The sequence below is a fragment of the Stegastes partitus genome, unplaced genomic scaffold (genome assembly GCF_000690725.1).
Source record: "Stegastes partitus isolate 25-593 unplaced genomic scaffold, Stegastes_partitus-1.0.2 Scaffold631, whole genome shotgun sequence".
NCBI lineage: Eukaryota > Metazoa > Chordata > Actinopteri > Pomacentridae > Stegastes > Stegastes partitus.
In genome coordinates this window covers 215802-239182 of record NW_007578362.1, presented here as the reverse complement: position 1 = coordinate 239182, position 23381 = coordinate 215802, and the positions used below count along the sequence as shown (strand labels likewise).

At 39.5% G+C, this 23381-nt stretch overlaps 1 protein-coding gene across 1 annotated transcript in view; it reads right to left on the bottom strand.

The window, feature by feature from the left end:
• Positions 1-2690: 2690 nt before the first annotated feature.
• The window catches only part of trdn (triadin), a 38809-nt gene continuing 18118 nt past the window's right edge, over positions 2691-23381 (bottom strand). The window contains exons 11-34 of the mRNA XM_008289685.1: positions 22519-22650; positions 21500-21709; positions 21358-21420; positions 20731-20769; positions 20372-20413; positions 20189-20257; positions 18555-18590; positions 18394-18435; positions 18239-18292; positions 18051-18098; positions 17661-17930; positions 16305-16352; positions 16174-16212; positions 15958-15990; positions 15735-15782; positions 15479-15565; positions 15277-15324; positions 15126-15173; positions 14884-15000; positions 14475-14510; positions 12407-12451; positions 12284-12310; positions 8772-8816; positions 2691-8320 (exon numbers count right to left, since the gene is read on the bottom strand). Of these exons, the coding sequence (XP_008287907.1) occupies positions 8172-8320; positions 8772-8816; positions 12284-12310; positions 12407-12451; positions 14475-14510; positions 14884-15000; positions 15126-15173; positions 15277-15324; positions 15479-15565; positions 15735-15782; positions 15958-15990; positions 16174-16212; positions 16305-16352; positions 17661-17930; positions 18051-18098; positions 18239-18292; positions 18394-18435; positions 18555-18590; positions 20189-20257; positions 20372-20413; positions 20731-20769; positions 21358-21420; positions 21500-21709; positions 22519-22650 (1775 nt within the window). The 3' untranslated portion in view covers positions 2691-8171. The remainder of the gene's footprint in view (positions 8321-8771; positions 8817-12283; positions 12311-12406; positions 12452-14474; positions 14511-14883; positions 15001-15125; positions 15174-15276; positions 15325-15478; positions 15566-15734; positions 15783-15957; positions 15991-16173; positions 16213-16304; positions 16353-17660; positions 17931-18050; positions 18099-18238; positions 18293-18393; positions 18436-18554; positions 18591-20188; positions 20258-20371; positions 20414-20730; positions 20770-21357; positions 21421-21499; positions 21710-22518; positions 22651-23381) is intronic.

Genomic DNA, 23381 nt, shown 5'->3' with positions numbered 1-23381 from the left:
ATGTACATATCAATAAATCTGCAGCTACATTATTTCTCAAGTTATGGCACTTCGAACTGAAACAACAGACATGACTTCACCCCTCTTTAGGAATCTTTAACTAAAAACTATTGCTACCTGTGACCCCAGATTTTTACGCATGATCAACTCAATCAATATTCATGACTTTAAAAACAAACAAAACTGTCCACTTGAAGGGTGTCAGGGGTGGGGCATTCAGTGAATTGAGGCAGAATCACCCATATTGTTTTTCTTTTGTCGAATTTTAGAATGAAAAGATGAGTGAAGAGATCTGAGCTCTGAGACAGCTTTTAGCAAGGTCTCTTAATTGGCTTGTTGGGAATGTGACTTACTCTCAAGCATCACTAGCAAAGGCCAGGTGAAGCCTGTTTCAAAGCTTTACAACCTTGTCCCAACAATGGGCAGCCGCGGGCTTCAGCCAGAAGCTGCATCGCACTTTGAACATCAAAATATCGGATACCTACAAAGCAGCAGAAGGATGTAAGAAGAATGCTGAATGTTTTCATTTTAATCGAGAAACGGCAGTCAACAGGATAAGTGGAGGTCAAGTTGATGACAAAGAAAACTTTCCCAGAGAACTGCTTGTAGGACTACTTGAACGACAAAAGAAAAAAACCCCTCAAAAGACCTTCAAGAAGATTTCAGAGACCCTGAAGTGGTGCTTCAATGACACCTGCACAAATATGACCTTCACTGCATCCTTACAATTTCACATCAAAGTTTTGAACATCTACACAAGACCGAATAAGTTAAAATAGAATTTGATGGCTGCAGCGGTCAAAGGCATCTTTAGAGGAAAAAGGGAATTTCATAACAAGACCATGTTTCCAACCATTAAGCACTGGGATGTTGGCCTTGTGATACAGCCAGTGGCACAGGGAACATGTCAGTGATCAGAGGGAAGAATGGATCCTATTAAATAGCAGCAAACTCTGACAGTAAACATCATACCCGCTTTAAAAAAAAAAAAAAGGGCTGAGGATGAAAAGAGGAGATGCAACAACAAGATAACGATCCTGAACACACCTGAAAATCCAGTTCAAGAGGCGCAAGTTGAAGGTTTTGCCTTCAAGGTCCACGACCGGAACATCATCAAAGATTTGCGCATCGGCCTTCAAAGGGCAGCGCGTGCAAGACGGCCGAAGAATCTCACAGGAGCAGAAGTGTTTTGCAGTAAGAATAGAGTAAACTCTCCTCAACAGGAACTGAATCAGTCTTAGCTGCTACAAATAGCGTTTTACAACCTGTGACAGCCTTCTGATGTGGTGTTACTAAGTCCTGACTCGATTTTACTCCAGGCCTTTTTTCTTTTAATTGGTGTTTTGAAACAGTAAAAGATGGAAAGAAAAAAAATAACCTTCCTTAAACTCCATCCATCCGTAAGCTGGAGTCTATCACAGGGCTACACTTAGAGACAGACAACCAAGCACACTCACATTCACACCTACGGACAATTTAGAATCACCAATTAACCTCAACATGTTTCTGGACTGTGTGGGAGGAAGTCAGAGAACCCGGAGAGAACCCACGCTGCACGGGGAGAACATGCAAACTCCACGCAGAAAGATCCCAGGCGTCCTAACCGGGACGCGAACCAGAGATCTTCTAGCTATGAGGCGACGGTGCTAACCACAGAGTCACCGTGCAGCCCCCTTGCTCAAAATATTAAAGTAATGTTCAGTACATTTATTGACATTTGTAGCTCGTTTTGTTTCATAACTATGACGTTAGAACTGTGCTCGTGTCGCCGATGAATATCTATCTAAAATCAGACCAGGGAAATATATCAGTATATTATTTAAAATCAGTACCTTATATTGTATATTCTACAACAAAACAAACTGAATTGTCACCCCAAACATAGAGAACAAATTGGAGCATCTACTTGTAACACCCACCAGCATGAGGTCAGAACTGAACGTGAATTTCTATCAGTACAAATGTCAAAAAAAGCAACAGCAAAGGCGAGAGGTGTGGGTTCTGCTTAAAACTGAGGGCGGTGGTGCCTTTGGCAAAGTGTTATTGGGTAAGTCATGGGCTTCATTATTAGAATTTTAATTCTCTCTGTTTATGTTTCTTTGGATGCTTAAGAGATGTTGTTCAGTTATATTGAAACAATAATTCCTCATGTCCCCACGCTCTGCTGCTGAATCCGTCTCCAGCCCTTTAAGGAAGGGTTTTGCTTGTCGAAGATGTGTGAAAACACAGGTTTAATTTAAAATAGTACATTCATATAAAGCCAATTTGAGCTTGTAAAAGTGTTTTAGAGTCAATGTGTCGCTGCCCACAACATTAGAAACGTTTTTTTTTAAAGCAGGCACTAATCAGTAGGTATAAAGGGTGGTTGGCAGGCGGTTGATTGAGTGAACAAAGCATTGCTTCAGGATCAGTGCTTGTCTTTCTATATATATATATATATATGTGTGTGTGTGTGTGTGTGTGTGTATTAGTTATTGTGGAGAAATTGGACTTAAGCATTGAAATTCATCTTTAAACCTTTGTTTCACATGTGGATAGACATTAAACCCGAGCAGTAATTATGTGTCTTTCAAACATTTAATACATTGTTCGCCCAGTAAATTTGTTCTAAAATATCCTTATGCACCCCCATAACAACACTCTTTCTGTTCATATGAATTATTCCAGATATACAAAGAGAGATGCACTAATACCCTCACAAATATCTGCAAATATTTATTGAAATTATGACACAAGAACTGCATTGTGGTGAATGTATTCTACATCTTACACAGCAGACATTCTCAGTATTGTCCCTCGGGTGACGTTCCAGCAGCCTGAAATGTCACTTATGACCTTTTACTGGCTCCTGAAATGTGACTGAGTCAGGCTGCCCGACTGATCACATGACTGCATTATACACCTCTGCTTTATAATACATGCAACAGGTACTTCATACTGTCTCCTTATGAAGCATATTGCCCACATTTCAGCCCGATGAACTACAACAACACAAAAAAATATCCTCTCTAATTAAAATAAATTACATTTTCTGCACAAACCGTTGTTTGAATTGAATGAAGTGTTAAATCTCTAGAGTGCAACAAATGAAATTATCTACAGTCTTTGTACAGCATCTGAGTGACTGCTTTTGGTTGTATTTTACACTGGAGGCTGATGTGTGTGGAAATAAAACCCCAAAATGTGTTGCTGTCTTTGTTCAAGTTACATTATCATGCAGAAAACAGAGGAAATTGTTAACGAAATAAATACACGACCCTTCTAAAAGAGCAAAACAACCTCAAACCTTATGTGTTGTGGATAAAATTACATAAATACACCTTCCAGCAATTGTTTCACCCACATAGCTGTAATTACAATCATATATCATCCACTGACTGAGGATTTTTAGACTGATACTGTAGGTTTCAGAGACAAAAATCTCAGGATAGCTATCTATCCTGAAAGAGTCGCCATCACAAAATGTGAAGTGAAAATTGGGTTTAAGAGGACATTGAGTTACTACTCTGCAAGTCTTGAACCCAAATCATCTTGAAAACTTTAACTGTGGAACTGCAGTAGGTAGGAAACTTAAATACAGAATGGAGCATAAACCTGGTTTTATAATATCTGAATATTCCTGGGAGGGTTTAGAAAACTGAGGTCTTGTCAAAAGTCGATCGTGATACAAAGCAGCAGCTGTAATATCAGCTGGCATTAATCTACTACACGTTTCGCCTCTTCTCTCACTGGTTGCACAGCATTGCACCGTTAATGTAGGAAACACATGAAGCTGAGCTGATTTCACAATGACAGTCTATTAATCACAGCAAACCATCATGCTCACATCCATCTCAGTCATTACAAAAAAGATCGTGTCGGACTGTTTAAGCAGTCTGGACAGTCCACATTCAAAAGAACAATAAGGTAACATGTCTGGCAATTGTATGCTTATGTTAATGTAGACAACTTTGTGTAGTTTGTCATTTGGGAAAGCACATCTATTCCCTTCCTTACTGAGAGTTTAAAGGCCACACCATGCCATTTTTCTATGTTAGGCAGCGACATCGCTATAAGTCGAGGCGATACTAGTTTAATTGTCTTTCTCGTAGCTCGTCCTGTTTTCTGAATCAAATAGCTTTTCAGCTAGCATAGCGCTTTAATTGATCAAGTTGTGTGTTAGCGTCCACGTAAACTACAATTTCATCAGGATTTCTGAAGCGATAATCACAGTGAAGTTTGAAAAGAAATATCAGTATTTTACGTCACAACCATACATAGACATGTGTGTCATCGACAAACACACGTTGGTATGGCTGTGACACTATGTACCAATCATGCATCGATCCTTAGTGAAGTCTGCAAGCACTTGCTAGCACGTCGTCAACAGCTAACTACTAGCTAGCTTTTTCAAACTCTGTAAATGGCAAATGAATAAAATTAAACAAAAACGTATAATAAAGAATTCTTTTGTAGGAAACTACTTTTGCCATGCTGGTGTAACATTTTTCCTTTGGTAGCTTCATTCAGTATAGATTAGCTTCGAGCTTCGAGCTATACTTTCCAAGTCCTTGCGTAAAACTGCCTTTTTTACACTTTGGTTTGTATATATATATATATATATGTCTTTAACTCAATGCACATGATTTCAATTTGCATTTTTGTGAGCACACTGATAAAACAAGCAAACTATTCAGACACTGATTTCTGAAATATTGGGTGCCATCAGTGGTCAATGACTACGCAGGGAACCTTTAAGCAGTTTAGTTGGTCAAATGGTTAGTAGGAAGCAGGAATAAGAAGATTTATGCTGTTAATTAAGAAGGAATAAGTAGCGATTACACAACTGAACAGAGTGTTTGGAGCATCCAGCGGCATTCTAATCCTGGATAAGGTTTAAAAAATGTCTAACTGGAAAACCCATTCATCATTTTTCTGCCCGGAAGACGCAGATTTATAAATATGACATGGTCTCTGTGCAACTGTGGTTTCCGTTAACTACTGACCAGAGAAGAGTCAAAGAATGAAAGAAAAGTAAGCAAGACATCAAAGTGAAACAAAGTACAAGTGTCACACTGGAGTTTTTCAGAGGAACATGCATAAGAAAAAGCAGATCGTTTGCTCTTCACATCATCATCCAAACACATGTATTTCAAACATGTAACCAGGGATGTACAGTAGAGGTTGAACCCAGTTTCTCGTCTTTAGGCTCACATGAATATGTATGAAATTTGTACGTACATTATATTCGATTGATCTCTGATTGTACCATGTTTCTTTTGGTTGGTTTGCTTTCCTTACATGGCATTAGTGTTTACCCTTCTTCAACTCACGTTAAATCACTGTTAATATGACAGCATATAGCTACAGCTGCAGTTACTGACTGTTCATTTCATACATTTTCAAGGCCTCCAAACAGCACAGAGACACAACCAGACCACTGCTTTATCACCCTGCTGGAATAGGATTCATTAAAAAAAAAAACTACCATCTACAGTATCTCCTTACACACCTGAAGTAAACACCATATTTTAAGGTGTGCTTTAAAGGTCACTCCGTAGGCTGCTATGCCAATGGTTGTCAGATCTCATTTGGACATGAAACATGAGCACTCTTCACACTTAGATTTCTCAGGCCAGCTGACCTAAACCCTGCACGGTGACGGAGAGCCCAGAGCTACCTTAACCTCATATCAATTGAGACTTTTCAACCCAGAGTTCACACTCAAAACTCTGAACTGTGGTTAACATTTTGAGTACATCTATCTGAGATTTGATCAGACAGCAAACATGAAGGCAGCTCTGTAAACATCACTTCAGTCAGAACTCTGCAGCAACTTCAGTTATCTGTTGTTTCTGTCGCAGCAGGGTCACATAGCTGAAGATGCTTCTTCTCCTCAGTTTGCACGGATGCATCTTTTTGTTTGTTTTTTGGTGTCTCATATTTCTATAGATTTGCATCACTTCTAAAATGTGCTTCACTTTCTGCTTGACTTTTTGAGGGTAACAATGAAAAGTTACCCTGAAAGGACGAGTAAGCACAAATCTGAAGGTAGTTCAGCCTCTCGTTACTGTCATACCTCAAGCATCAGTCTACAGTTCAATGACTGGCCTAAGTCAGTCCAACAGGTCGTACTAGGTTAAAATTACAATGGTATACGTGACTTGCACAACTATACCAAGTTACTCAAAGATGAAACTGACAAAACTTACACAGGTGTTAAAAACCTGAATGAAATGATATCAGTTAGTGGATTATCATCTGCTCAGAAACTGCTCAGAATGAACAAACTTTCAACATCAAGTGAACATAACAGCAGACTCTGGGCCATTGTGGGTTTGAATCCCAGGGTTACGCCTGGTGTCCAAACCCCTTTTGGTTCTCTTAACATCTGGTTTCCATTCGGTAAGACGACAACGGCATACTGCTGGTAATCCTCAGCAAAAGTAGCACCGACAAGGCAGCTTTGTTGCCGAGGCACAAAACCAGAGCTATGGATGAGTGAGGTAAATGAAAATATGACAATGTATCAGACTTGACAAATACGCTGATGAGTAACACAAATGACATTCATTCACTGTAGCAAACATCACAGCGTCTCATGAGTTGGTCACATCAAACTTGTCCTGCACTGACTCCCTGTCTCTGAACGTGTCAAATCAAAACAGCTGACATCTGTGACTGACACACAGTCTTTTTGAATTAAAAAAAAAAACACAATTACAAGACACTTATTGTCCATGAATTGCAATTCAATTTGGCTTTTAAGAAAAAAATTGATACAGGTTAACAGTTTTCACATCTATTGAGGCAACTTTAAAAGACAATCTTACTCTTTATAAGTGATTGTCAGGCAATAACGTATTATATTGCTGTTACTGAATCCCTCTCTCATCAATAAAACATATTTAGGAGGCCTGTTCCCTAAAGTCTGTCACAGTGCTTAGGGTCATACACAAGAACCTTTACTGAATTTACACCTGGCATTAGCACATTAGAAATGTATGTGTACTACAGCTACACTACATTGAGTTTTATATTTATAAGCCTATTAAAGTCTTTTCAGTGCCTCTGGGATGTAAGTAACCCTGTATCTTTTCTTCTATTATCCAGATTTTTGTTGGAGTCACACAATGCAGTGTGGTATATAAAGCATTTACGTCTTTAATCTCTTTATCTTTTTAATCAAAGAAAACCAAGTACCTTTAATTTGCAGTAAACAACACCTGTGACGGTGAACCGGCCACGATGCAGTCGAACACTTTCATCGCTCATCAGCATGCACCTACGTGTTGATGAGACACATCAGAGACAGGGATGCTGCTGGGATCAATGTGGGAGCTCCTGGGATTTGACCCTCCGTCATTTGCATGCTAATCTGTTGCAGACGTGGGAAAGCAGCAGAAACGAGCACCGGCTGGGAAATTCATGGCTACAGGATTGTAAAATCTGATGATTTAAAACCAAAAACTGAAAAACATAAAAATACCAGTGGAAACTTGCCAACCTTTTTGTTCTTTTATGTTGTGAATTTAGGGTTTGAATACAAGACTCTGCCTTGATTTAAAGGTTTGTGTAATAAAACAACAGAACATGCTCTTGTCACTAAAATCCAATGAGTTCTTTGTTTTCATCATTTTTTAGTAAACTGTACGATTTTTTTTTAATGCAAGATAATTTCCCTATATAATAATAATGCTCAGATTTGAAAATAAGTTACTTTAAAACTTGTGATAAATTCAAACTGCTTCAAATGGACAATAAATTTAAAAGAAGCCACCGTGGAGAGAAATAAACAAAAACTGACATGCTAAGTTGTGACCCTTTATCCCATCCTAAATTATAAACATGTTCATTATGTACATCATAACGGGCATAATTATAAGAATATTCACAAAATGGTGGCAGTATTTTATATCAAAGACACAGGCGAGGCACTGCAGTGGCAAGTAGTGGAGGCAAAACACAGAAAGCAGAAGCTGCGAAGAAAATGGGAAACATCAACAACAACCCCAGGAGCTCAACCACTAAATAAATACATCAATAAATTAAAGACAAAATAGTTCTGTCCACTTCTCTCTGTCTGTCTGAGGCTGTCCTCTGTATTTGAAGACGCCACAGATTTAAACATCTCCCCCTGCTGGACTGGGAGATGCAGTGCTGCTAGTAAAATGAGGTGAGGAGTTGTTGTCCTATTGTCCCGACGCCCGGGCTGCTCTCTGCTCCAGCATTGACCTGAGTGCAGGGGACAGCATGGTGGGGGACATGGCTGGGGTGAAAGGTCGTAGAGGGTACTGTGCATTTTTGCCCGGGACATAAATGCACTGGAAGTATCTCTGGCCTGCGAAGACAAGAAGATGAGACGGATAGACGGTTGAAAAAAGGATGGTTTGGGTTGAAATTGGTGATTAAATCTTGATTAGTAGTAACAGTTTTAACACTGATGGCAAAGGAAGGAACATCCAGACTGAGTGCCAGTTGGAAGAACCTTTAAGTGGAGGTATCAACTGGTAAAAAATAAATAAATAAACAAAGTTGTGGCTGCACTGAGCATGTCATGTATACCATTATAATCTTACCACTGGATGCATCCAGTAGTTGCTGTGGCAAAACAAGACAGTGAGCTTCTGTTTTAGAATTGTTGTGTCTTTACTTTTTGCCAACAATTTGCCAGTTGTCTGCAGATCTTATAGATGTTGGCAGAAAACACCCACAGTCACTTATATATGTTATATTTTGTTAGGTTTGTCTGATGAACATAACTGTCGGTCCACATGTGTCCAACCACCGACCTGGTTTCTTCTTTTCTGTAACATTTTCTTCAGTCTGGGGCTCCTCTGTAAGAAATAAGAATAAAACTAAATGAGATATTTGCATCATGTGTGTTTGTGTGTCTGTGTGAGGAAGAAACAGAGGATGAGTGTCTACATGCATGTAAAGAGGGAAAGGAGGAAGGACGCAGTGATGTTCTATTTGTGCCGTTTCATTCTCCTACAAAAGTGCAGCCAAAATTATAATTCCATTTTTGCAAGAAATAAACATATATATATCCTTGATATTGTAGATATTTGTTTTGACTTGTTTTGTACCACTTGTCATTAAAAAATTTAAAAAAAACATTTAAATGTCATTTTTCTGCAATAATGGCACCTCTAATTTTGATGTTCTCCCATGGTAACAATTGTCTGACCTTACCACAGGCACTCAGCATATGTTAAAATAAATTACATGAAGAGTTTCAACTATTAACAATTAGCACTCCTGTCTAGCTCCCCACTTTGCACAATGGAACTGACAGTAGATAAACATCATGTATCAACATAATATCAGTCATTTTCCTCAGTTCATAGCACAGCACAGAATGAGTAGCTTCGAGTGCATCTCTTAGAAAACCATTTATTTTTTTCATCATTATGACTCACTTCAGTGAGTCAGTTCAATTCAATCCAAGTTTCAGGTTGTTTTTTTTTTTAAGCTATGATTTATCAAGGGAATTTTGTTATTTCAAAAACTTTACTTGGAACCGTTTTTCTTCTAAACTATTCAAGGTCATTGTCTCTCATCGTTACTCTTCCAGAGAACTGTGATTGGATTTACTGGAAACTTCATCATGCAAAAAGCAGACCACACAAATACTGGTTGACAGTGTCTACAAAGTAGTGACATCTCAAGAAATAATACCCGTCACTACAGATACTGTGCTGTTCGGAGTCTAGTTTGCTTGCTTTAAAGTCCCTCTGTGGGCAGTAATTAAATCCTTAAAAACTAATTTGTTGTGTATCAAATTTACATATTAGGAAGTTGTTGTTTTTTTACTCAACTAATCCTTTCTTTACTTGAAATGACTTAGGAGGAACTCTTCATTGTTTCTTCCTTCAGAATGTCATGCTCAGACCATAGACTGTACATAGAAGATGAACCTAACATACGATTCTGAGAAGTCAATGTACACGTGGCTTAACCTCTATTCTTTCTAACGACCAGCAGAGGGCGACACCTCTGGTTGCAAACTAAGGTCTGATTGCACCAAAGTCTATGAGAAAATCCACCTACTTCTCGTTTAATCCGTTACCTGCTTTATGCTTTTGTGGTCTCATTACTAGTTTTAAGACTTTTTGAATCCATCCATCCATCATCTATACACCGCTTAATCCTCACTAGGGTCATGGGGGGCTGGAGTCTATCCCAGCTGACTCAGGGTGAAGGCAGGGGACACCCTGGACAGGTCACCAGTCTATCACAGGGCTACACTTAGAGACAGACAACCAAGCACACTCACATTCACACCTACGGACAATTTAGAATCACCAATTAACCTCAACATGTTTTTGAACTGTGGGAGGAAGCCGGAGAACCTGAAGAGAACCCACGCTGCACGGGGAGAACATGCAAACTCCACACAAACCGGGGCTCTTCTTTCTGCGAGGCGACAGTGTTAACCACAGAGCCACCTTGCAGCCCTTTTCGAATACAGCAAGGTAAAAATACTCCGCCATCATGTTGATGGCTTGTTTCACTTATTATGTCTTCCAGCATGTAAAAATAGCAAATGAACATGTTAAAAAGGAAAACTAACTTGATTTTTATACATCAAAATAATAAAATGTTCCGAGTTAGCCTTTAGACTTTGCTTTAGACCAAAGAAATCTTTTTTTTTTTCAATCACACCCTAAGAAACAGGAGCAGCTGTGTCAGATATTAGGAAATTGTGGAGTCACTCGGGGCAGTGAGGGAGTGTTGATAATCCACTGGATGACTCAATAAGAACAGACCACTAATACCCTAATTTAATGTGTTTTGGTTCATGGATTTAATCAATCCAGCTAAGTATTATTGTTGCCATATTCATCAAAGGCCATAATCTCCTCCAATAATTCAAAGCGGCTCAAAGGGCCAGTAATCTGGTCCCAATCAGCTCATCTCATTAAATTCTAATCACTTATGTTCCTAATGTCATTAAAGTGAATGTCTCTTCATATTGAATTAACCAGTGGAAAGATGGTGAAAATTAACTGAATACCTCAGGCCTTACAGGAAGCTCTTTTCCCATTCTCTATTAACAACAAGCATACAGTGAAAAACATTAGTCAGAAAATAAACCAATTATTCGCACCACTGTGTGTCTTTGAAACACCACTTTGTAGTTTCAGTCATCAGGCAATAGAATACCTAAAGGTAATAAGTTGGATTCATGTAGGCTTGTTTCTTCATTCATCCAAGAGGCTTTATCAGTTCATTCAAATGATGGAAATGTTCAATTAAAGGCATTTTATGTGGTCATGCTTTTATAAATCCCAAAGCATTTTGCTGTAGCCTCTATACATCGACAGTCAAGCAACATATGCTGAATAATTAGGCCTCTGTTCATCTGTCAGGATGGGACAACATATCATCAATTATTAGATTTTTTTTTTGCTATGTACTGTTTTGTGATGTCACATCAACCTGTTACACTTTAAAGGTTTTGCACTACAGGTTTGAGGTTTTGGGATTAAGATGTTATATATAGGTGTATGATAATCTCATATAATGTAACACATTGTTAAAGGCTGCATATGTTTTCCAGCCATTATTTCAGAAATCAGCATCAAGTATTGGCCTGTTGTTACACTGAGGAGTTTTGAACAGGATTCCTTTTGAATTTTTCCAGATGATTTCATTCCATTTAACTGTAACTGTTCAAAATGTCACAACAAATTCAAAGATTAGAATAAATCAGAAATAAAAAATAATCTGATGTATTTGTATGGTAGGACTTTTTTCATCTCACGACACCCCTATAGGTTAGGAACTAGAAGATTAAACAACTATACATGAAAGAGTTGAAACTTGCTCTACCTTGACGAGCTACAACAATAAAAGACTGCTTACATGAACAATGAACAATCTGAGTAAAGTTACATGGTGGATATTTAGCTGTAGAACATATATTTTGGTGGTTAAAGTACTTCTTTCATCTCTGCATGTCAGCAAAATATGTAGGAAATGCCCTGTTTCTCTTGAAGCCATAAAGGAGGCTGTTGTCAAGCTGAAACAACAACTGAGGAGGACATCAGCTACATTTAATGTCTGACATCAACCATCTTAAACCATGTGACTTCTGGCATGATGACCTCAATGATCCACAGGTGATACAAACGACCAAAACAGGTTCAAATGCCTGACGCTCTTGAATAGAACTGATGAAGCCTCTTGAGTGAAAGATCTGCTACAATAAATACCGACAATCCCTCTTTGACCTCTTCAGGTAAGTCTTTATAGTCATTAAAGAATATTATCTGCACTTTGATTAGGTTGTACTTACGAGCTGGTGGTGGTTGTTTCTCTTTATCTAAAGTTTGAGAGAGAAGAAAAATGAAGCTAATCAGTGTGAAATGTACCACGGCACACATCAGATTCACTTTGTAACTCTATTTTAGATCCATACCTTGAGCCTTTTTGACAGACTTCTTTTCAGCCTTCTCAGATTTGCCTGTGAGAAAAGAGACAGCCCTATTACAGCCTGCCAAATAACTCTCCATAATTGTGGTGCACATTCAATATTCTTGCAATATTATTCTCCTCTCAGCATAATATGGCTTGACGTGTCCCTAATTAGAACTATATCATGCATAAAACAGCCCATTTAATCACGTAATCTGCGTCTCTTTCCAAGAGGTGTCATTTGCCATGAAAGATGTCAACATGTTTCAAATGCTTTTAATGAGAAGAATCCACCCTCTTTCCTTCTTTTTCTGTGTTTGACTTTTATTTATATGACTGATCTCTTTGTTCAGTTTCTTAGAATTTTATCCAGAGCCAAATAACACATTGATGAAACTAGTTTTACACGTTAGCATGCCCTAGGGCGCAAACAATGTGACCAGAAAATAGATTTTAAGGTGGAGAACCTCAATGACCTGAAGAAAGTCAATTTGGTCTGAATGTGGTCAATGTCAATCCTACAGTCAAAACTACATCTTTGTAAAAACCTTTAGCGTTGCAGAACTTTTTTACTTTCAGAATGATTTCAGCATAAGCATAGCACCTTTAACTTTATCTTAAGTGGATCTACTTTCAGTTTAAGAGGTTGACTTTATGACCTAAACCTCAAGAACCCCATCAGAACATGTATAACTTAGTCAGATTTCCAAATTGGTAATTTTAACTTTCTTGTTTTTTTTAGTCAAACAAAATTTTATTTAACCGACTTTTAGCATAGATATTAATGGCCTCCAGAGGATGAATGTGACCGACGTCCCCACTTTTCATTTTATGTCAGCAGGAGGTCAAACTATCTCACCATCAGCAGGTTGTACAGACATTCATAGTTTCCAGATGATGAATCCTTTTGGTGACCTTACTACTTTTCCTCTAGCGTCAAAATGAGGTTCATAATTGTTTTTGAGTCAAATGTTTCCATAACCCTATGTATTAAACAGATGCCATGATATTTTGTACACACATTTATGAATTTTAATACCTTTGTTGATGTCTTGACTTTTAATCTGTGCAATCATCAGTTTGTCCATTTCTTTGAATTTTTACTAAACACTTGCAAAATGAATGTCATTCCCAACAGCCTCCTCGATGCTTTGTGTTCAGCGCTAATCAGCGAATGTTAGCATGCTAACACGCTAAATGAAGGCGGTGACAACGGTAAATATTAGGATATTTTCCACTGTAGGAGCTTGCAGGCCGTTTTAGGGCAGCCCAAACTTTTGAGAGTCTTCAAATCACTCCTGTCAAAGCTCTTCGGAGACTATTTTAGAGAAAAAGAAAAAGAAAAAGAACTTACTGTGGGATCTCTGAGTAACCCTAAAAAACTGCTGTGCTTTTCATGGCACTGTTTGACTGAACTCAGAGAAGATAATGCTAGTAGGTTAAATTCAGAGAGGACAAGACCAAATTGGGCTTTTTTTTTTTTGCCCTCTTGATGTCCCCGTTGAGTTATTGTCACCACCAGCGATGTCATCATTGCAAACATGTAAAATTTGTCATGTAGACCAACATAACAAATTGCGGCTGTTCTAGAACTACACAGAACTGAAGTTAAGTCCATTAACTATTATTTCATTCATCACAATGAAAACAAGCTAAAAGGGCCGACTGCGGTTGAAAGCTGCCTTTTGTTCATGTCTTCACTTTGACTAAAACTTTAACGAGTGTGAACCGCTGCAAAACTAATCACATTCCCAAATACTTCAGCTTGACAGTGTGTTCAATACTAATTAGCAAATGTTGCTAACATGCTAAATGAACATGGCGAACATAGTAAAGATTGAATCTGCTTAGCATTAGCAGACATCGTCCTTGTGAGCATGTTAGTGTGCCGATTTTAGCATTTAGCTCAAAGCACTAGTGTGTAGCTTTACAATGCTGCTAGCAGGCTTCAGGCTGTCCGTACACTACGAACGATATCAGCTCCTTGAAGCTGTAAATACGACATCACCATTATCTACAGGACAGGATTAAACCCATAAGTACTCAAACCAGACACAAAAATACAAACTTACTTTTCTTCTCTGCCAATAATTTTGATCGTATCTTTGCTAAAAATAAAAAGACAATTGTTACAAGCTGCAGGTTTCAGAACACTGAAACACAAAATGCTTGTGGTAGGGTCCGTGACTGGCAAAAGGAACACTTTGTACAATTTAAGATTATTTATATAAACCCCATTCACAGCTCAACTTATCTCAGGGCACCTGTCATAGCAAGGTCTGGACCTTACAGTATCGCATTATAGCTCCTTATATTATAACTCCCCTTCAGCAGCTTATGGGTAAGAGTGGGAAGAAAGAAAACTGTGGGAGAACCAGGCGCAGGGAAGGTGGCCGTCTGCTTGACCAGTTGGGGTGAGGAAAAGGGGAGAAACAAAAGGATACTAGAGAGAAAAACATGAGAGCAACACTGACAAATTACCTGCTTCAGATGAAGATCTGGCAGGTTTCTCCTCTTTGGCAGGAGAGGTAACATTCGCCTTCTTGACGGATTCTAGTCTTGTTCTTAGTCTGATTGGCTGTGGACTGGGTTCTGCATCTGTTTAATACAAATTAACACCAAGATTTAAATGCCATCTGCATTACAGGAAAGGTGCTGCAAGAAAACCTTCAACCGAGTGAGAAGTTTAATTTTAGTGAATTCATGCATGCTCAGAGTTGTACCTGTCTTAGCTGCAGATGCCTTGACTTTACTCTTGACAGATGAAGCTTCTGAGGGGAGAAAAAACAATTAGTTTCCAATCATCTTTCATGTCACTGACATGACTGATGATTGGCTTTATGCAAATGAATGAATGTCGGTGTGTGGTATTACCTGTCTTTTCAGAAGCTGATTTCCTCCTCTGTCGAACAGCTGCAGGCTCTAACATAATGAGGAAAGAGTTGTGATTAGCTGCTTGAATAATTTGTTTTCTTAATAAAATATTAGCTTCGCCTTCACATGAAAGAGGGTTGTGTCAGATTGCATTTAATTTTGGAAATATTCTACAACACCATATGTTCTTATGATGTTTTACTTTTCTTAGGAGCTGCAGCAGTTTTGGTTTTCTCTTTCGCAGGTGGCTCTATACCAAAACAAATATAAGAACCAAATAAGAAAAAAACTAATGCAAGTTACAATGTATACAATTTATAGAATCTATAAAAATGTTCTTCACCTTTCTTAGTCACTTTGGCTTTTTCTTTTTTTGCAGCAGGCTCTGTAGCAACAAACACATATGTTTATGTATAAATTTAAATGTGATTTCGAAGGTATGCACAGTTAATATTCACCTTTTTTTGCAGTGGCTGCTTTGCTTTTGTCTTTCGAAACAGCAGCATCTAGAATTGGGGGGGGGAAAGAGAATCTGAATTATGTTATTTATACCTTCATGTGAAAGTATGTTTGTTTATTTACAACAGAGCACAGCTCAAATGGCGGTCTGTGTCATTTGTAACAACACTCAAGTGTATGGTCGTGAAAATAGCAAATTAACCAGCTGTAAACATAAATTACCTTTCTTCGCTTTCTCTTTGGCCGCTGCTGGCTCTGAGGGGGATAATTGCAGTGAAATGGTTATGCAGAGTTAATTTTCCTTAATGAATGCATTCATATAACGCATTGTGTCGTTGTACATCATTGTTATGTTCTGCAGCTGTAGTTTGTTGCTGGGGAATATTCCAGTTAGCGGGCAAATTAGGTGTTTAGTAGATGCGGAGAAGCATGCAGTACCTTTCTCTGAATCAGCAGCCTTGCCTTTCTTTGTTGCAGCTGAAAATGACAAGATCCTAATTATTGTTCACTGCTGTAATTAAGTGAAAAACAATTACGTGTGCAAGTTTAGCTCATTAAATAGTTTGTACCTTTCTTAGTGGAGGCAGCCTTCACTTCCTCATCAACCGTCTCTGGTTCTTGGAGAGAAGAAGAAAGAGGTTGTTTTGTTTTTGTTTTTCTTTAATTAAATATATATTTTTAAAAGCAACATTTAGTTCAATGTTAAATTTTTAATCTTAATTATTCATTCGTATTTATTAGGGATGCACCATATATTGGTGACCACATGGGTATCGGCCGATAATAGCGTTTTTTCCGATATATCGGTATAGGTCCTGGACTGAACGTTAAATATGTTAAAATATGTTTTACTTTTGTTACGCAATAAAGACGACTATATCTAATTTAGTATGGGCTTCTTTAGAATAGCTTTCATGTTCTCACAGTCCTTACTTATACTCATTATCGGCGATATCAGAAATCTTAATATCAGATATCAGATATTGGTATTGGCCAGAAATTTTAATGTCATGCATCACTAATATTTATAGGTTTAGATATACATACACCACTCAGCCACAACATTAAAACCTCATTGCAGGACCGACCATCTACTCTTCCATCTAGGCAGCAAGTGAACAGTGAGTTCTTGAAGTTGATGTGTTGAGAGCAGGACAAATGGTCACCGTTATGGATCTGAGCGACTTGGACAAGGGCCCTATTTGTGATGGCTAGACAACTGGATGAGAGCATTTTGAAAATGACAGGTCTTGTGTGGTGTATGCACATTACTTCCCTGGGGAAGAGATGGCAGCGGGTGAACTAAGGTAAGAAGGAAAGTCAGTGGCAGTGGCAGTGGCAGCGTAATGCTCAGGGCACTATTTGGTTGACAGTCCTTGGGCCCTGGCATTTGTGTGGATGTTACTTTGACATGCAGCATCATGGTTGCAGACCACGTACGCCCCTTCATAGCAGCAGTAAATTCTGACAGCAGTGTCCCTCTTTCAGCAGGATAACGCTCACGGCCACACAGCAGAAACTGTTCAGTGATGTTTTGGTGAACATGGGTTCAAGATGTTGACTCCAAATTCCCCAGATCTGATGTCATCAAGAATCTGTTGGATATTCTGGTAAAATTGGGCAACTTGATGCATGATACCACAGCATACATTCAGAAGTCTGTGGAGTTCAGGTTTCTATGAATCAGAGCTGTTTTGACGGCAGTAGAGGGGCCTACCCAACATTAGGAAGGTGGTTTTAATATTGTGGCTCATCAATGTAAGATTCACAGGATTATCATACTAACATTCAGGTTTCAGTCTGTAGGAACAACTAGTGAAATGAATATAAAAACTAAAAGGCTAAGGTGTCCTCAACAGTTGCTGCTTTAGAAAGGCATATTTTGATTTACTTTTGAATAAATCTGAGTCTAAACTCTTCCTCACCCTGAACTGGGGCTGCAGCAGGCTGAGCTTCGACAGCCGGAGTCGGGACCTCGGGCTGAACAGGAGCCGCTTGTTCAGGGGCTTCCGGCTGCACAGGCTGAGCTGGTTCGGGCGGAGGCGGCATCATTGGCTGCATCATTGGTGGATATGGATGATACTGTGCGTACATCGGGTGCATCGGTGGGAGAGGAGGTTGTTGTTGATAAAGAGGCTGCGTGGACGGAGCTCCAGGAGGGACGGGGTGGGCGGTCAGAACAGGAGCAGACGGAGCTGAAAATAACAAAATTATGTTTTAATCTTCCGGCAGAAAAGCCAGAAAAAAATCTATAATCAGGCTGATCAAAACATTCCACAGGAACAGTCGCTTAAAGCTGACAAGAGAGTAGCTACCTGGCATGGTTGGAGGAGGGTATGGATTGTCTGTGACTACGTGATGGACTGAAAGACAAAGAGTTACCTTGACATTTCTGCTCATAAATACGAGAAATCAGCATAACTGAAGCAGACAGTCATCTGCAGGTTATAATTTTCCCCGTATGATATTACTCAGATGAATCGTTGAATTCTTTGTTACTTACCGTACCATCCAGGAGGGGATGGACAGTAGACAGGCGCAGGTTTGCAAGGGCCGACTGTAATGAAAACAAAACACAGGTTAGTGTTTATTTATGTGATCCAAAGCAATAATTTGAATTCAGCGTGATTACGTATAATGAAAATGGTTGGTTTATACCGTCTTGTCCAGATTCTGTGACTTGTTCCTGCTTTTTGGTCTCTGTGAATAAAGATAAAAACCAACAACCATCAGTATATATTTGAAGTACTACTACTACATTTCCTCTCCTTTCTGACAGAAGATGGTGAATATGACTTATTGGTGGTTGATTCCCTCACCTGCTTTGGGCGTCTTGGTTTTCTCTTCTCTCTTAACTTTTTAGAAGTAAAAATATCACATTAGTTTAATTAAGATAAGACAAAACTTTATAAATCACAAAGGAAATACCGCTAAAAAAAATAAAAGAAACACGTAAACAACACAATGTAACTCCAAGTCAACCACACGTCTGTGAAATCAGCCTGTTCAGTTAGGAAGCAACACCTATTGTGAATCAATGTCACCTGCTGTTGTGCAAATAGAACAGACAACAGGTGGAAATGAGAGGAAATTAGCAAGATGACCCCTATAAAGAAGTGGTTCTGCAGGTGGTGACCACAGACCATGTCTCTGTTCTCATCCTTTCTGGCCAATATTTTGGCCACTTTTGCATTTTGTCAGTGCTCTCAGCCCTAGAGGTAGCATGAGGCGGTATCTACAACCCACAGAAGTTGCTCAGGTAGTGCAGCTCATCCAGGATGGCACATCAATGCAAGCTGTGGAAAGAAGGTTTGCTGTGTCTCTCAGCACAGTGTCCAGAGCCTGGAGGAGACACCAGGAGACAGGCCAGTACACCAGGAGACGTGGAGGGGGCCATAGGAGGGCAACAACCCAGCAGCAGGACCGCTACCTCCTCCTTTGTGCAGGAGGACCAGGAGAAGCACTGCCAGAGCTGCAGAATGACCTCCAGCAGGCCACTAATATGCATGTTTCTGCTCAAACTGTCAGAAACAGACTCCATGAGAGTGGTATGAGGGCCCGACGTCCACCAGTGGGGCTTGTGCTGACAGCCCAACACCGTGCAGGGCGAACACTAAGATTGGCAGATTCTCCATAGGCGCCCTGAGCTCTTCACGGATGAGAGCAAGTTCACACTGAGCACATGTGACAGACGTGACAGAGTCTGGAGACGCCATGGAGAACGTTCTGCCCTCCATGGGCCAGCCAGAGGTACCCTGACAGCTATTAGGTACCGGGATGAGATCCTCAGACCTACTGTGAGACCATATGCTGGTGCAGTGGACCCTGGGTTCCTTCTGATGCATGACAATGCTCGGCCTCATGTGGCTGAAGTGTGTCAGTAGTTCCTGCATGATGAAGGCATTGATGCTATGGACTGGCCTGCCCGTTCTCCAGACCTGATTCCAATTGAGCACATCTGGGACATCATGTCTCGTTCCATCCACCAACGCCACGTTGTACCACAGACTGTCCAGGAGTTGACTGATGCTTTAATCCAGGTCTGGAAGGAGAGCCCTCAGGAGAACATCTGCCACCTCATCAGGAGCATGTGCAGGCGTTATAGGGCGGTCATACAGGCACATGGAGGCCACACACACTACTGAACCTCATTTTGACTTTTCTTGAAGTTGGATCAGCCTTTAACATGATTTTCCACTTTTATTTTGAGCATGATTCCAAATCCAGACCTCCATTGGATATTAGTTTTGATTTAAATTGATCAGTTTTGTTATTTTGTTCTCAACGCATTCCACTATGTAATGAACAAAGATTTTCAGCTGGAATTTTTCATTCATTGAGATCTAGGATGAGTTATTTTAGCATTCCCCTTATTTTTGTTGAGCAGCATATGCTCTGCTAATGACAGACAACTCTCTTTTCACTATTAAATGCCTGGAATAAATCTTCATACCTCTGAAAAATGGAGAAGTTCTCATGATCCTCTTGATTCTCGGCTGCAAACCTGCAATTCTGGGAAGAGCTGGATACAACACATAGAGATGACTGTATTTATCACACCAGTGTAAGGACCAGCATTAATAACTACATGTGGGTTTCAAGACAAAGATGATATCAAGATGGTGATAAATGATACCTTTCCTTTTGGGCTTCTCGTCTGTCTTTACAGGTGCCCGCTCTTAAAATGAAAAATGACATTAAATTAAAATGGCTACTGAACCATTTAAAGGACTTTACTTGGTTATGCATCATAATGTTTCACTGAATTACCACTAGTTTTATGTTATGGTCATACAAAAAGATTTTACTCTCCTGAATTCTGCCTCCAGTCTGCCCCACAAATTATGTTTAGTTTTAGCTTGGAAATGGGAGTTACTCTAAAACACCAACTTCATTATGTCAGATGAACTTCCAAAAAATATTCTTTATCAGAAGTTTTGTCTGGTAGCATTAGTAGAGAATGCTATAGTGAAAATCTCCATTTTTCATCCTTACCCTTTTTCCTCCTCACAGCTGAAACCCTCCTGGGAGCATCTGCAAACACAAACACCAGACCTTCAGCTACAAAACCGAGGATACAACACTGAGTTTTTTCAACGGTAATGTACTCCTGACATTGCACAGCAGACAGGAGGATACAAATTGGCATCTGTTGCACCAAACTGAAGTACATATTCTAGAACACCAATTTAAACACAATTTCAGTGCATGTTTTTGGAATTACGACGTCACCGTTGTGTGCCTATGCAAAGCAGTAAAGTTGCAGTTTGCATCCATCTTCCCTCCTGTTTCTGAGTTATCATGTGAATAATGACCACAAAAGTGTTTGAAGAACATGACAGTGCTACAGTGGAGTTGACCCTTGACCTTTTGGATGTAAAATGTCCTCACATTTGTGTACAACTATTGACATAGTCAGCAAATGGATTCTGGAGTTTCGATGCAAACGTGTCTTGTTTTTGCAAATCTTCCAAACAAACATTAAAGTATTTGTTTGTTTTTACGACTGGTCTCCAGGAGCGGTATGTGGACAACCAATTTATACATTTGAGAATAAATTCCATCCACCAGCTGTGTGGTAAATAAAAATGTGACATTGCATATCTGACGACTAGCACAAACCTTTTTTGTCTGCAGACTTGGTGGAAGCCTCTTTGGTCTTTGCAGAGTGCATACAGGGACACACTGAAATCACAAAGCATAAAGTTTCAGCGCACAGAAAACAAATGTGACAAAACCTCTGTAACTATCTGCAGGTTCTGACTTGAGGGTTCAGTCTTTGGTGCTTCCTCCTCCGGTTCAGGCACAGGTTTGATCACATCCACTGTTGCCTTCTCCTCGTCGTCATCTTCGTCGTACTCCTCTTTTTTATCTTCGGGTTCGTCTACAGATTTCTGAGGCTCTTTAGTCGCAGGCTCTTCATCCTCTCTGTCATCCTCGTCCTCCTCCTCAGGAGCAGCAGGCTGACCGGTAGCTGATGGTGAAAACAGCAAGTGATTCTAGCTTAGACTTATATTCATTTAGAAGGTCTTGTTGCACAGTTAGGTAAGTGCAACAAGGCAATTCAACATGATTAAATTAATAAACTCAGTCTAGTTTCACTGAGCTTTTTAGTCACATTTTTCATAATTTTTAAACTAGACAAGCACCTGATAAAGGAAAAAACTGAAAAAAGAACTGTCAACGTAGATAAAGTCAACATAATGCTGCAGTAAAACATCAAGACCAATTTATTTCCAGCAAAAACTAAGATATGCAGTAAAGAAACTGCAACAGATTGTGGGAGACCAAGAAAAAAAGTAGCAAAAAATATTACTACATTTTTCAACTAACCACATAAGCTCAGTTTGACAGTGCTGCAGTGTTGGCTGGAGTTGGCTTTGGCTTTACCACTGAGTATCTTTCTGCAGCCAGGTTTCAGGATTCTAAGCTCCACTGAACTGTAAATGTCTGACCGAACCTAGAGGTAGTAAAGTACTGTGACTGAAAGATCACTTATTTTCATTGCCCAGCTTTTAATTACAATACTTTTCTCTGTAACGAGCATTTTGCTCCTTTTAAAATGCGATTCTCTATATTATATTTTTGTAATTGTCTCAATATTTGTTATGAAACCGGTACAAATTAATGGACTGCATATATTGGAGCTAAAAGGATGATGCTGGTCATAGATGTTTACAAAAGATTTTAGAAAGCGTGGAAGCTCATTTTTATTAACAGATTAACAGAAGGACTGACTACTTTAACAAACCACAGCAGCCACAATGACTGTGTGCGTCTCACCAGGTTGCTCTGTTTCAGCCTCCTCAGTCTTGTCTTCACCAGCAGCCTGTTGGAGGTCGTCCTCGCCGTCATCGTCGTCTGCTTCGGTCTTTGCTGCCTCCTCCTGGACAGTGAATGCCGCTGCTGTGGTAGCTTCAGGACATAGTATAGCATAAATACACTTTCATGTGTACTGTGACATGCTAGACAGTTAGAGAACTGGAATGATGTGACAAGAAAAGAAAAATAAAAAGATTAAAGCAGCAACCTGATGCTATAATGCTAAATTATTCTAATTACTATTTTGTTTTTGACAAAAAGGATGTGTGGGGTTTTTTTTTATTGCAAATGAACCTAAAAACGTGAAACTTTTGTGCTGCCTGATACAAAATGAAAACTCGGGTTTCTGATTTTCTTCTATGACTTTTAATTACACCTTTTTTAAGGGTTCCTGGATCCATTGAGTTGTTCAAAAGCCTGTATTAAGAAGACACAGAGTTTGTTGACATGCAGGCTTCACAAGTGCACAGTAAAATGAGCAAGTAAAAGCAGAGAGACACTGAAAAGGAGGATTTGGTTGGAAAAAGAAACATCTCTTGTATGGACATATATTCAGGATGATGAGCACCAGTTGAAACAGAGCTGTCCTAAGTGGAATATGTTGCAGCCACAGTGGACATGTAGCTCAGCTGGACAACGAACATGAGTCTGACCGTCCAGCTTTATTCATGGCGACTAACAGCTGATTGCAAACAGCATTTTCCCAGATTATTATACAAGTGAGAACATCGCAGAGAGGATGAAAGAAGCGTTGGCTGCTTTCTGCTCAATGACAGACATGATGCAGTGAACATGGTGAAGGCTGCTGCTCTGAACAAGTGGAC